This window comes from Bombus affinis, unplaced genomic scaffold (assembly GCF_024516045.1).
Source record: "Bombus affinis isolate iyBomAffi1 unplaced genomic scaffold, iyBomAffi1.2 ctg00000068.1, whole genome shotgun sequence".
In the NCBI taxonomy this organism is placed as follows: Eukaryota; Metazoa; Arthropoda; class Insecta; order Hymenoptera; family Apidae; genus Bombus; species Bombus affinis.
The window spans coordinates 877,485-892,093 of record NW_026108822.1 but is presented as its reverse complement, the minus strand read 5'-3'; the positions used below and the strand labels follow the sequence as shown (position 1 = coordinate 892,093).

Here is a 14,609-nt window from a genome sequence, read left to right as displayed (position 1 = left end):
TCTGAGAGCACACAGGTACAATGTCCAGTATTCAAATAATTATACGTAAACTTTATTTCGTCAGATTTTTCATATTGTGTTAATGGTAAGTATGTATAAATATATACACGTATATGTATAATTCTTACGTGCCAGTTTCGTTTACGTTGTTACGTTATGCGCTGTAATCGGATAAATGATTAGTCCTTACACCTAAGGAAAGGAGATTCGGCGAACGCAAGAAGAATAAATAGGGTGAGAAAATAGAAGGAAAACACGCGTTGCGTTCGTTGCATACTTTAGTCCCATTTTAAGTTAAGACAGTGAAAACCTAGGAGTCCTTGAAAGCCAGAAGGTCGCACTGTACTTTGGTTCTTCCTTTTTCTTTATTTTTCTGCCATCCGATGGAACTAAAATATAAGTCCTCGTCTAATTGAAAATCCGTACAACTTGTCGACAGGTCGAGACAAGGGTACATACGCGTTTGAATGCTATATCTTGTTAATGAAATTCTATGTACAAATATCGTGTAAAATATACGAATGATACGTAAGAAGAGGCTAAGTTTCGAAAAAAGTTAGAAAGAGACCATATATCGTGCACGTGGTGAGAAACGAATAATTTTAAATAAATATACAAACATTAAAATCGAACGATTGTTCGAAGCGAAGTTGCTGAACAGACGAGTAGTAGCAAGTGAGAGCAAGTAAAGTGGCAAATATAACAGAGTTAACAGAAAAACTTTAGTTGTTCACATTGTGAGTATTGAAATATGTACTTTATTAAGGGATACACGCGCAATGTGACAAAGAATTCAAAGTGTTTCGATGTATACGGATAAGAAGATTCGTCTCTGTTCGGAAGATAAGATAAAAATAATTCGTTTCCTTCTTAGTAACTCTTTCGCGATTATATAAATACTATCGATAAGAAATACTTCTTAAGAAGGATTTTGGTCTTTCGATACTGTATTTTCGAGCTATCGCGGGGAGACGCGGTCGTTAGAATACGCGTCAACGGGAGTCGTAAATTCCCGTTACGATTAGAATGATCGACACCACGAATAGTTCGATCCCCGTATTTCGATTAAGATAATAGGGGTGATTCAGGTATGATAACACTGTGGCTCACAGAGTTAAAATATATATTTTCAACACTTAGTATACACGATTGAATAGACATAAACACTTAATAACTTATCACGCTGCACGGTATTAGACTTAATGTTAGAAGTTCGGCGTTAGATCTTTGACTAACTTGGCGCTCTAACGTTGAGACGGAAGAAAGTTCAATGTGGGTGTGCCCTTTTGCATGACGAACGCGGATTCGTTGTTTACACGTTTCGTTAAGAAAGTGAGGGTAATAATCCGCGATGTCGATTGGTTTTGCCCTACGCGGATGCTTGAAGGGATGGGGAGAATGTCTCCTACCATCGTGGTTGATAGATGACCTTGTTCATGGGGAAACCTGATTGTTTTCTTGGCTAGCTATTCGCTTTCTCCGTAATTCTTAGGAGCACGTAATAAACCCAAGGACCTTTCTAAAAAACCAGCTGAAAACACTTCTGGAATTAGAAAGTCTTTTTTGGCAAACAGATGTGCTTAGACCATGTGTGCGAACAATGCGGCTAGAATTGCAACTTTATGGTGGGTACTTGGGCCTATGGAGTGTTCGAAGGACGACACGTAGACCGTTGGTTGGCAAGCCGCGCGGGATGGCGTGCAGATGTGTTGCGCGGCAGAACAGATACACGTATGTACATATATAACCTGAGCTGAGAGAAAAATAAAAATGGAATGTATTTTTAAAACTTCTTTTTTAATAATAATATAACAATATTCGGTTAAATATTCATGAACATCAACATACAGTATTCTTATCTACGTTACAAATCGTTAAGAGAAAAACGAAGTCTTTTTTACGTCCAAGAGTACAAAACTGTAGCAAAAACCTAAATTCACTTTCCCCTCTCCGAGTGGATATCGTGAGGCTAACTTTCACACATCTAAACCGAACATATATATTTTACAAAACGCGTTTACAAAATGAATAGCGAACACGGGGGCAAACAAGACGTTAACTAAAGTTTTTCCGAAGTCACTCTGCGAACGGTCTTTACACCAGGGGATACAAAAAGGTATCTGAATGGCGACGGTGACAGTATCTTTTCATTCCATTTCCGTTTGTCTCGTTTAGCGAGAACGACGTGAATCCCGCCGACAAAAATAAATAAAGGAAAGCGCATTATATTAAATATTGTACATTTATCGTGACCGATGCAGTGTTGGATCAGGATTCGAGGGGCTGTATCGAGAGAAAATTCTCATTGTCCCTCTCGAGACTTTTTTCCTTAGGAAAAGAAAAAGAGACTGGGATGAAGAACGGTGTGAGTTCTTTCTTTTTTTACCTGGGAGGAGCGAGGGGGATAAATGTTACACTTGCGTCTCATTAATCTTTAATTAGATAATCAATTCACTAGTTACGAAATGTCATAATAAAAAGTAGTACTCTATAGTTGGTATTTCAATAATAATAGCGTAATAATAATAATTATATTCCATAGTTTTGTTTGCAATTATCGTCTATCGAATAATTAATTAATTAATTAATTAATTAATTAACGTTTACTCCATCATGATATAACCGCGACCTATATTGTGTTTGATAATATAAAAAGAAAAACAAATCGTATAATACATATATAGTATATGTATTATATATATATAATACATATAGTATATATATATAATATATGTAATACATATATAGTATATATAGTACATATATAATATATATATAGTGTTGTATCGTTCACTTTTCGTTACAATAATAAATTGTCCACGAACGCTGACGTGCCAACAAATCCGACGTGCAAACCGCTTCCGTTTCATTCGTTTCTTTCTTTTTATTTTTTATCATCTACGGAAGTAATCTTTCGCGAATCTACAATCCATCTCTTTCTCGATGTTCGAACACACTAAGACCCATTTTTACACTCGCAATTATGTGCTCGAACTATCTTCAGAAAGAGAAAACTCATTTTTCTTTATATCTGTTGCACACACACACACCCATCACATATCGTATTTTTACGATTCGTTCGCAAATGAACGCCGATTCTTAGCAATTGTGTCATCTTCGTTAGTAATTAATTATTAATAAAATCAAACGATAAAATGACTCGTGTAGATCGCGATCGTCGGATTGGTACACAATAGCGTTCGATTGTTCGCTCTTAAAGAGTTTACTACCAAAAAAGGTATACCACTTTCAGATTTACAACACTGCCCTAAACACAGCCATACTAAGCCAAATACTTTTGGGTCTTCGTCGTTACGTTTATTCTTTTTACTAGTAAAATCGTTTACTTAAATCTACAGTCGATAACCATCCGCATTTCGTAGATTGTTATTTTTTGTTCTTTGTATTACTCTGTTTCTTATCGTTTTCATCTCACTTTTAGAAATTTCAGACGCACGACAAGATTTGTTTCTCAACCGATTTATAGTTGACCCGCTCGATTTAACTGCTATCACATAATTCTACATAATTATCTTTTTTTCTCTTTCTTTTTGTCCTTTTATATGACGATCTTGGAAAGACGAATCTACGACGTTCTTTCTATAAAACTAGTCCGAGGGACGAAGGACGTAGAGAAAAACCGGTGGATGGAGGAAAGAAAGGGCGAGAAAGAGAATACATAACAAAAGGAATGTTTCGGAATCGATTGACGATTCACATTAACCGATTTATAAAAGAATTTAAAATAGTCTAAAAATAACAAAAAGCGATCTTTCGAATTTGGAACTTAATTGAGTGAAAGAAAACCGGTTATCTTAAACGAACCATTCTCGTTAAACTTACCCCCGTCCAACCCCGCGATTAAAATTTTCAAGGCAAAAAACATTCGCCAATCGTTCGTTAGATTCTTTCTTTATTTTTATAAAAAAAAAAGAAAAATGCTTATTGCCTTCTTTTATAACGAATTCAAAGGGTACCGATGTATATAAGACAAATGGAAATGTACGATGTTATATGTATATAGATATATCTGATGATAAATGTATCAGAATGAGTCAAATACATTTTTCAAGAGGTAACGTGTCTCTCAAACGGGTCATGATTTCTCTGGCTTTTTGTTTCGAATCGGACCGCGCTTTCGTCGACGGAAACGCCACGTTTAAATATGAATCTTACACCGGTTGCATGTGCCATTAATGATTCTGATTATGATTAAATCGGTTATAGCTTGGTTACATGGTGGCTACATTGTACATCGTGTATTTAAAAAATATCCGACGAAACGGACTTCAGAAGTACACCTTCACGCATCATTCGTTACCAACTAGTCATTTAAATAGGTATCGAAGAAAAAAGAGAGAGGAAAAGTTACACTTACAGTTTACTATGATACAGCACTGGCATAGTCACATACTTCGGTATGTATGTGTACTTGTATCTGTATTTGTATTTCCTTTTCTCGGGTTTATCGTGCACAGAGATATCCTATTATAATTATAACGCGTGTGTGTGGATCCCTTTCTCGCTTTTTTCCCGAATATTAACACTATACTTATATGTTTTGAATTTTTCTTTCGTGATAATATTAATAGTAATAATGGTAATAATAATAAGAAGAATAATAATAAAAATAATATTATTAATAATAATAGTAGTAGTAGTAGAGTAATAATAGTAATTATAATAATTAAGAATCAATAAGAATTATATATAATAGCAATAATAATAATAATAATAAATTCATAATAGACAGGGAAATTAATAATAATCGTTATTATTATCGTAATAATAGTATAGTATGTACAGAACGATTTTCATGCGAGGGTCCTTTTCGATTACGCTTCGTAGCTACATATTTTGATTGAACTGTACATGTTGGACCCTCGGTTTGAAAAACTTTTGTTGTCAAAATTAACACGATTTATAAATCCTCCCATTAGTAAGCTTGTGAATTTCTACTTTTTGGTTGCGACACCGTTAATCCGCGTTGTCTCGCCTGTCCTGTTATTAGGTTTCTTTCCCATAGGACAATTTAGCAGATTATTTTGAAGGTTAATTTCAGAATGATCCATAAAATTTAATGGTGCTAAGGTTTCGGCACAACCTTCGGCAACCGTTGCGATCTCTTAATAACAAATTAACCTAAGTTAACATTACTTAACTTTCCACTAAATTCTTTTCTCCCTTCCTTACATACAATGTTGTTGATTTCTTTTTCAATATCTTTCCATTTTCATACAGTTCGTTTTTTTTTCTTGTTATATACTTTGCATCTTGTCACGATAATAATAATAGTGGTATATAATAACTGCATATAATCGCTACGCTAATAATATTTGAACTATTAATTATTAATTAACGTTAAGTATACACAACACATTTGTACGATTTCACTCAGCCTGCACGAGCAGCAGCGAGGGAAGGTGATATAGATGAAAAAGTCATGTGTAAGGGGAATAAAAGTTTGGGCAGAGACATAGTGTGTGTTTCTTTTGTATATGTATGTGTATTAGGGGATAAAGTATTAATAGTCTCTCTTGATTTCATGTGTGTATAGTTTCAAATTAATTGTTTCTCGTCGTTCCACTGGTTCGCAATTGGGGAGCCGAGGTTGAGATACGAGAATACAATAACGTAAGTTCAAATGTCCATTGAGCCAGCTGTAGAATCTTCGCGGAGCATCTAAGCAGCACCACAACACGCTGTATCGCTCCTGCACCTTAACTCGGAGATAGAAAAAGGAAACGCGTCATCCGGGATTAATTTGGTCGCACCAGTGGTACTCTGACCCGTCTCTGAACATCAGCACTTGGTCAGTGTACCGGACGTAAGTAGTTGTACCTGATCTCCACGAAGCTAGGAACGCAGAACGGATGGAAGTTACTCTCTCTGTTCTCATGACAGAGAGGTGGAACAGCGACCGTTCTTTCTAAACGGTTGACATACGATGCAAGATCATCGTTCGCCCACTAACATAGTCACTCGTGTTAACCGACTTCACTAATAGTCACTACAATCCTTCGACAAATTTTGAAAGTTGATCTTGTGGCGTCATGGGCGTCACTTCACTCGAGTCTGTGCCACTAGTGGGTGGTGGAACTGGAGATGGATGATGTGGCATGGTACCCGGGTGACCAGTCGGTGCACCAGTTCCACCACTCAGCTGCGAAAGCATCATTTCACTTGGCCCACCGAGTTCATGAGCCGGTGAATGTGTTGGTGTACCATGAGGTGGATGGTGATGAGGCGATGGCACCGGCCCTGATCGAGGAGAAGGAACTGGCTGATTACGTGGAGAAGGAACCGGTCGTGGGGAAGGATTTGGTTGAGGAGAACGAATTGGCGGTGGAGATCGAACGGACTGCATTAATTGTTGCTGTACAGAAATCCCTGGAGGCCCCATCACACCTTGCGGAGAAGGTACCGGAGGTGGTGTTGGTTTTAAGCCAGGTTGACCGTATCTTTGTTCGCTAAAGCCACCATAACCTGGAGAAGAATACGCGGAATCGTGGCAAGCGTTAGACCACGAACCAAGCGGCTCGACGAATCTCGTTTTCTCCAGAATTAAATAATTCTTACCGAGAAGGGGCGGCCTTATATGTCGCTGTTGACCGTAAGGCGGTGCTGGTGGTTGTGTAAATTGTTGTTGTTGTTGTTGCTGCTGCTGTTGCTGCTGCTGCGGGTGTTGTTGCTGCTGCGACGGGTGCTGGTGCCTTTGCAATACTAGCATTTGCTGTTTATACCATTGTGGTGGTTGCTGTTGAACAGGTTGCTGCTGTTGCTGCTGTTGTTGCTGCTGTTGATTTAGCATTGCCTGTATTTGCATTCTGCCTTGCTGTTGTTGTTGTTGTTGGTGGTGGTGGTGGTGGTGCTGCTGCTGCTGCTGAGACATTATATGCTGCAGAGCAGGTTGTTGCTGCGGCTGATTAGGACCCAAAGGTCCGCCCACTCCTCCACCGTATTGACCACTTTGTTGTTGATTTAGAGCGAGTGCCTATTAATTTAAAAAATTATATGGTAATAGAAATTATTAAAATCGAAAATGTCAGCAGACAAATAATATAGAAGAAATTAATCGTCATACCCGTTGTTTGATAAAAGCAGCCATAATCGGTGGATTGCTTTTGAGTATTTGAAGTATTTGGTTTTGTTGTTCAGGAGTATGGGGATTCTTTAGAGTTTGCATAAGTTGCTGCAATACATGCTTGTGCATGTTGCTTTGAGTTTGAGGACCAACTTGATTAACCGGACCACCGAGAACTCCAGCTTGCCTAGGCATCTGTCCTCCCATAGCTATTGCTGGCAGCCCTTGATGTTGTTGCTGCTGTTGCATTAACTGTTGCGGCGTTTGCTGTCTCAAACCAGGATTCTGTTGCATCAGTGCACTTGGCTGATACCTACTGTAAATAAAGGTGTAGCTTTAATACCTCTTTTTATATACATATATGTGTACGGTATTTTAATTATTATATTCAATAACTCACCTTGCTGTCCATTGATCCATTGGAATAAGATGTGTACCGCCAGGATTTGGCATTTGTACAGGCATTGGACGTTGCATAGGAGGTGGTGGCATTACGCCACCTGTTTGTCCTCCTACGCCAACTCCAGCACCAACTCCACCACCTGGCGTTACTTTACCATAACCATGCGGTACTTGTTGCCGTGCAGCTTCTTCTTGTACTTGCTTAACAACTTGGAGAACGTGAGCAGGTGGCGTTTGAGTTTCAGGTTTCAATCCTATTCCAGGTTGATGTGGCGAAGGTAAATTGGTAGGACTGACACCTGGTTTCATAGCAACACCTGTGGTCATAGTAACATTTGAACTCTGTTGTCCGGATTGCATCGCTCCCACTGGACCTGTGGGTCTGCTATTCATTGCAGCCATTCGTCTCCTGAAACACATTAAAAAGAAAGATATACACCTAACTTATATACATAGGATATACATACACCTAGTTATCTTTGGAAATTATTATTCTAACGTTGCTGCTGTTGTTATTATTATTATTATTATTATTATTATTATTATTATTATTATTATTATTATTATTATTATTATTACTATTACTACTAATACTACTATTACTACTACTACTACTACTACTACTACTACTACTACTGCTACTGCTACTACTACTACTACTACTACTACTACTACTACTACCACTACCACTACTACTGACGTATTTACCTTAACAACTGCGCTTGCTGTAGCCGCTGTTGAAGCTGTTGTTGTTTCAGCTTATGTTTGATGTTCGAACAGAATGGAACAAGACATTTAGTCTCTTGGCAGTGTTTAGCATGATAACAGCACAACGCTATTAATTGTTTACAGATTGGACAGCCACCGTTCGTTTTTCGTTTGCAAACTTTAGTATGCGTTACTACTCTCTTCATCTTTTGACAACTTGTTAAACGACAGTTAGCATCTCTACATTGGCACGCGTGCACCAACGATTGAATACATCTTTGAATTGAAAGTTTACGCGCCTCCTATTATAAAATAAAAATATTTATTATAAATATTCATAGCAAAATTATTAATATATTCAGTTAATAAAAATATATTTTTACCTGTGGATTAGCTTGTTTAGCATCGGCCGGCGATGAACCATCATCCAAATCTAAACCAAGTTTTTCCATATGATGAGGATGTCCGTCTTTTTCTTTACAGCTTATACACAGATCAAAATCCTAGCATAATAAATAATAACATTAGATTGTTTGAAAATTGGATGATACATGTTTACAGATGATTGTTTTAATACTTACATCACAAACCGTACAATGATATCTTGTTTCTACATGGCTCTTACAATTATTGCAAGTATAGACAAACTTGTCTTGACCTTGATTGTGCAATTCGTATAGCATAGACATAGAACTAAATTTCGCGCGCCTTAAGGAAAAGAATTCATAATGTCTTTCTCTAGCCATTGTAAGGAAAGCATCGCGGCCATCCATAAGGTCACAATTAATAACTGGATCAGGATCTTGAATAGGCTAAAACGTGCATTATTTTCAAACGTAAGAATACGATTCGATTATTAAAAAAAATAATAAATATAAATTAATCCTAAATACTTACTGCTAATATTACATCCCATTATATTATATATGGCCCTGGGCCCATAACCTGTTGAGAAGAGAGAAAAACGTGTGGATAAAGTGTAAGATACAAAGTATATATTTGACTTAATAATGAAATACAGGAATACAATTTGAGCTGGTCCAGATCCGCACGCTAGCAGTGTTACTTTATGACTGAGAACCCCGAAGCCAACGTCGCCTGTCTACCGTATTGGGTCTGCCTCCCTGCTATTCCTTTGTCTATAGGCTGTCGATGGCTTCAGCGCTTGAGAAAGCTAAAAAGACCAGATGTGGAGTTTTCCTAGAAGTGGTGATCACTTCAACAAAAATAAACGAAAGATCCTTACCTCCCTCGCTCTTAGGTATGCGATGTCGTCCATAATGTCCAACCGAAGATAGTGCGTATTTCTTCTACCGCTCGGTGGTGCGGACATTCTGGACGCTGGGTCTCGCCGAGTTGGTAATATTCTAGTCACGCCTCCAAAAGGAAAACAGGCGACTGATTCGCGACGGCGAAACAAAGTCGGTAGCTCTGCTTCCATCGTAACGACCGAATGTCCCGATCCTTCTCCGCCACGATCGCTCATTCGTCTCACCTGTCCACACAAACATCAAGATAGTTTCGATACGCGAGAACTGTCGTAGTGACGATCGAGCCTGGCGAAAGTCAAATTGACCAACTTCATCTTTGGACAATCTCACAATTTCGCAATTTCATCGTCCAAGTACACGATTGATTCTCACAAAACCTCTAGTTCCTTAGAGCTTAATGCCACGCTCATCTTTTCATTTTTATCGCATATTGTCTCACCACTTGCGATACTTGTAATTACTTTTCTCTACTTTTCAATTTTGGAGTTGGTCAATGTGATTTCCGAATGGCTCGATTGACTATGCGAGTCTTGGATAAAGATGACAATTAAACTATTCAGATTAGTCATGTTGCTTCGTCAAACGATTTGAATTCAAGCAATTCGAAACCATTTTGTCAATGTGAACCTATTATTTTACCAATGTGAATCTGTAATTTTGCTTGAAATATCCTTCCAAGTTTTTATGATGATTCAGATTGGTCAAGTTACCTGAATCAAGCAACTATTTTCAAGTTACTTGAAACTATTTTGTTAACGCGTACAGTTGCTTGAATCAAGCAACTATTTTTAAGTAACTCGAAACTATTTTGTCAGTGTGAAACTATATAGACACTAGTTAATTCCCATACACATGTATAATGTATAATGTATAAACAGAGCTATTTTTTCAGATCAGAAAGTACGATCAATCTTTTTCTTTAAATATATTATGCAAACGTTGAACAACGTTATGTTTTGTTAAGCTAACAGGATACACTAAAAATACATTATCACATACATTATCCGGTTCGTTCGTGAGTGCCGAGGCGTGCAGACGTGTGTCCAGTGCCCGGCAATGTTCACAAAGCAGCACGTGACCATCCAGTTGCTGCTGAGTGCCGAGACGTGCAGACGTGTGTCCAGTGCCCTGTGAAGTTCACAAAATTCCACGTGACGCCCATCTGTCGAAAGCGAATCCAACTAACCTAGCCAGGGGTTAACAGCCTCTCGACTAGTTCTTTCACACTGAATTAACTAGCTCGATGATGGCTCTATCATTCCCAACAGGCTCCCCGGAGCTAAATTATAACACCGCCATTTTTCCTCCCCCGTGGCAAGAGGGCAACACATCTATCCTGGTAAACGACCATCACACGAAAAAACGAAAGCTCGAACCAACCAAGACAAATGTAAACAAGAGTCAAACTAAACCATCAGCCAGCCAGGTGACCACCTACAATAGATTTTCAATACTGGAGTCCACGGAAGACTCCATGATTACAACCGAAAAGGTAAATAATCTCCATACTCAAAGAATTCCCCCTCCCCCACCGATATTCATTAACGACGTAATCGACATACAGTCAATGATTAAGACTATCGAAAAAGACATCAGCAAAGAGGACTACAAGTTAAAGATTAACAACAACCACGTGAAAATACTGCCGACCCACCCAGACGCCTATAGAAAGTTAACCAAGCTATTAAAAACGTTAAACGCTAAATTCCACACATACCAGCTCAAACAAGAAAGACCATTTCGAGTGGTGCTACGCAATATCCATCACTCAGTCGATCTAGACGAACTAAAATGCGAATTGTCAAATCACGGCCACGAAGTAACTAACATCAGTAACATTAGGCATAGAATCACAAAAAACCCACTATCCTTATTTTTTATAGACCTAAAACAAAAAACAAACAATAAAGAAATCTACAATATCAATCGGCTGATGAACTCCATAGTTAAGTTCGAGCCACCTCTTGTAAAGAAAGAAATAATACAATGCAAGAGGTGCCAAAGGTACGGCCACACGCAGAAATACTGCAATCACAACTTCCGGTGCGTAAAATGTGCAGGTAATCACCCCACTGACCAATGCACTAAATCCCCGGAAACCCCCGCCAAGTGTATCCACTGTCAAGGAGAGCATCCTGCGAACTACAAAGGATGCTCAGCCTACAAACACTACATAATATAGTGTATCCAAAACTGAGACCCAAGGACATAACCATACAAGAACCTAAACCCCAAAAACTCACTACACCAACAGTATCCTATGCGCAGGCAACGCAAGGAAACGTAAACAACTCGAAAACACACATTGTACACACAGAAAATAGAATTCCCACCCCACAAAACACAGACAACTTTACCAGACTCGAAAAACTTATCGAGAAGCAAACTGAGCAAATTAACAACTTGCTGTCACTACTCACACTCTTCATGGACAAATTCATACGCACAGAAGCAAAATAAAACCAATGCGAATAGCTCTGTGGAACGCCAACGGTCTAGCTCAGCACAAATTTGAACTAGAACTATTCTTAAAACAACAGCAAATCGATGTGATGCTCATATCCGAAACTCACTTCACCGACAAAAACTACGTCAAAATACACGGCTACAACTTCTACCACACACAACACCCCAGCGGAAAGGCCCACGGCGGCACCGGAATAATAATCAAATCAAACATCAAGCACTACGAACTTCCACCATTCCAGAAAGACTACCTCCAAGCAACAAACGTAGCAATAGAAGACTGTCATGGTACAATCACCACTTCAGCTGTATACTGCCCTCCCAGACACTCCATCGCCAAAGAAGACTTCGACAACTTCCTGGACACCCTGGGCAATAGATTCATAGCCGGAGGAGACTACAACGCCAAACACACCCAATGGGGCAGCAGACTAGTTACAGTAAGAGGTAAAAACCTCCTCAACAGCATAATAACCAATAACCTCAACTACCTTACCACATACGAACCCACACACTGGCCCACCGACACAAACAAAATACCCGATCTCCTTGATTTCATCATAACTAAAAATATCTCGTCAAGACACGTCCAAATCAATTCCTCGGCTGATCTCTCCTCTGATCATTCCCCCGTGATAGTAACAGTCAGTTCAACTATCATCGAGAATACACCTAATGGCTCCATTCATAACCAACACACCAACTGGCAGCTCTTTAGAGAAATCTTCACACACACAACTTCAGCCTCAACTTCACTAAAAACCAACGAAGAAATCGAAGCAGCCACGGAATACCTAAACACGAGCATAATAAACGCTATCCGCTTCTCCACACCGGCAATAACGTCCATCAGCAAACACGAATATCCCCAGTACATATTAAAAAAAATAGCAGAAAAACGTAGACTAAGAAGAGTATGGCAGACCCATAGAACACCGGAGGACAAACGCAAACTAAACAACGCAACTAGAAAACTATCCAAAACCATAAAAAACTACAATAATGACTGTTTTCACAAATATCTCGCCAGCTTGTCCCCCACAGCCGACTCCAACTACTCACTATGGAAGGCCTCCAGGAAACTCACGCGCCCCCCACAAATAATACCTCCAATCCGCCGCCCGCAAGGCGGATGGGCGCGTAGCCTTATAGAAAAAGCCAACCTATTTGCCAAACACTTGTCTGAAGTATTCAAACTCCATTCCTCCGTAGCTGCTGCAGACGTTACCGAATACCTGCACACTCCCTTCCAAATGTCCCCTCCTATTGAGCCCATCACTTCTGCAGAGATTATACAAGCAATCAGTCGGCCAAACCCCAAGAAAGCAGCAGGTCACGACCTAATAGGAAATAAAGCAATCAAGGAACTTCCCATAAAAGGGATTGCACTCGTCGCATCAATCTTTAACGCTATCCTCCGCCTTCAACACTTTTCCAAGGCTTGGAAAATCTCACTAATCACCCTCATCCCTAAACCCGGTAAACCAAAATATGAAACCACCTCCTATCGCCCAATCAGTCTTTTACCTACCCTGTCTAAACTATTCGAGAGAATGCTCAGGAATCGTCTCCTCCCACTCCTAGAAGAATTGAAAACACTCCCAGACCACCAAATCGGCTTCCGAAAACAACACTCAACAGTAGAGCAAATCCACTGCATAATCCACATGATCAGCCAAACCCTTGAAAAGAAAAAATACTGTTCAGCGGTATTCTTAGACATCCAACAGGCATTCGACAAAGTATGGCATGTGGGGCTACTCTACAAGATCAAAAAGATCCTACCCCATCCATACTACTCCATCTTAAAATCCTACCTAACCAACAGACAATTCATAGTTAAATGCCTAGGCGCCTCTTCCGTAACATTCCCAATAGAATCCGGCATACCCCAAGGTAGTGTCCTCGGACCCCTACTGTTCTCCATCTACACTGCCGACTTACCTATATCAAACGAGGTAACAATAGCAACATTTGCCGACGATACAGCACTATTAGCTACCCACGCAGACCCGACAATTGCCTCATCCACTCTCCAGCGAAGTCTCGACACCATGGAAAAGTGGTTCCAAAAATGGGGCTTCAAAATAAACGAAAAAAAATCCTCTCATGTAACCTTCACGCTCCGAAAACAAACCTGCCCCCAGGTCACCATTAACAACACAATAATCCCAAGCAAGGACTCCGTAAAATACCTGGGCATGACCCTGGACAGGAGGCTAACTTGGAAAAAACATATCTCAGAGAAATCAAAGCAATTAAAGGAAAAACTAAGAAAATTCTATTGGCTCACGGGCCGACGCTCCAAACTAAACATACAGAACAAAATAACCCTCTACAAGGCCGTAATAAAACCTGTCTGGACCTACGGAATCTAACTATGGGGAACAGCAAGTAATTCCAACATTGAAATACTCCAACGCTTCCAATCGAAAACGCTAAGATCCCTATTAAATGCACCCTGGTATGTTACCAACGAAACAATCCACCGCGACCTCAAGATACCTACAGTCAAAGATGAAATACACAAGTTCAGAAGCAGATATAACACAAGAGTCAACAACCACCACAACCCACTAGTCACCCAACTACTGGACACGACGGACCAGATCCGCAGACTAAAAAGAAAATACCCTCTAGATTAAATCCTTAGTTTCTACTAGAACCAACAATATAAA

At 39.4% G+C, this 14,609-nt stretch overlaps 1 protein-coding gene across 1 annotated transcript; it reads right to left on the bottom strand.

Moving 5' to 3' along the window:
- Positions 1 to 4,748: 4,748 nt before the first annotated feature.
- Positions 4,749 to 8,955, bottom strand: LOC126926963 (histone lysine acetyltransferase CREBBP-like). The gene is made up of 6 exons (XM_050743261.1): positions 8,776 to 8,955; positions 8,578 to 8,697; positions 8,195 to 8,496; positions 7,485 to 7,895; positions 7,085 to 7,397; positions 4,749 to 6,994 (listed from the first exon to the last, which is right to left on the bottom strand). Exons 1-6 carry the CDS (start codon positions 8,938 to 8,940, stop codon positions 6,011 to 6,013), a joined length of 2,295 nt encoding a protein of 764 aa, XP_050599218.1. The 5' UTR covers positions 8,941 to 8,955; the 3' UTR covers positions 4,749 to 6,010.
- Between the last annotated feature and the right edge of the window lie 5,654 nt (positions 8,956 to 14,609).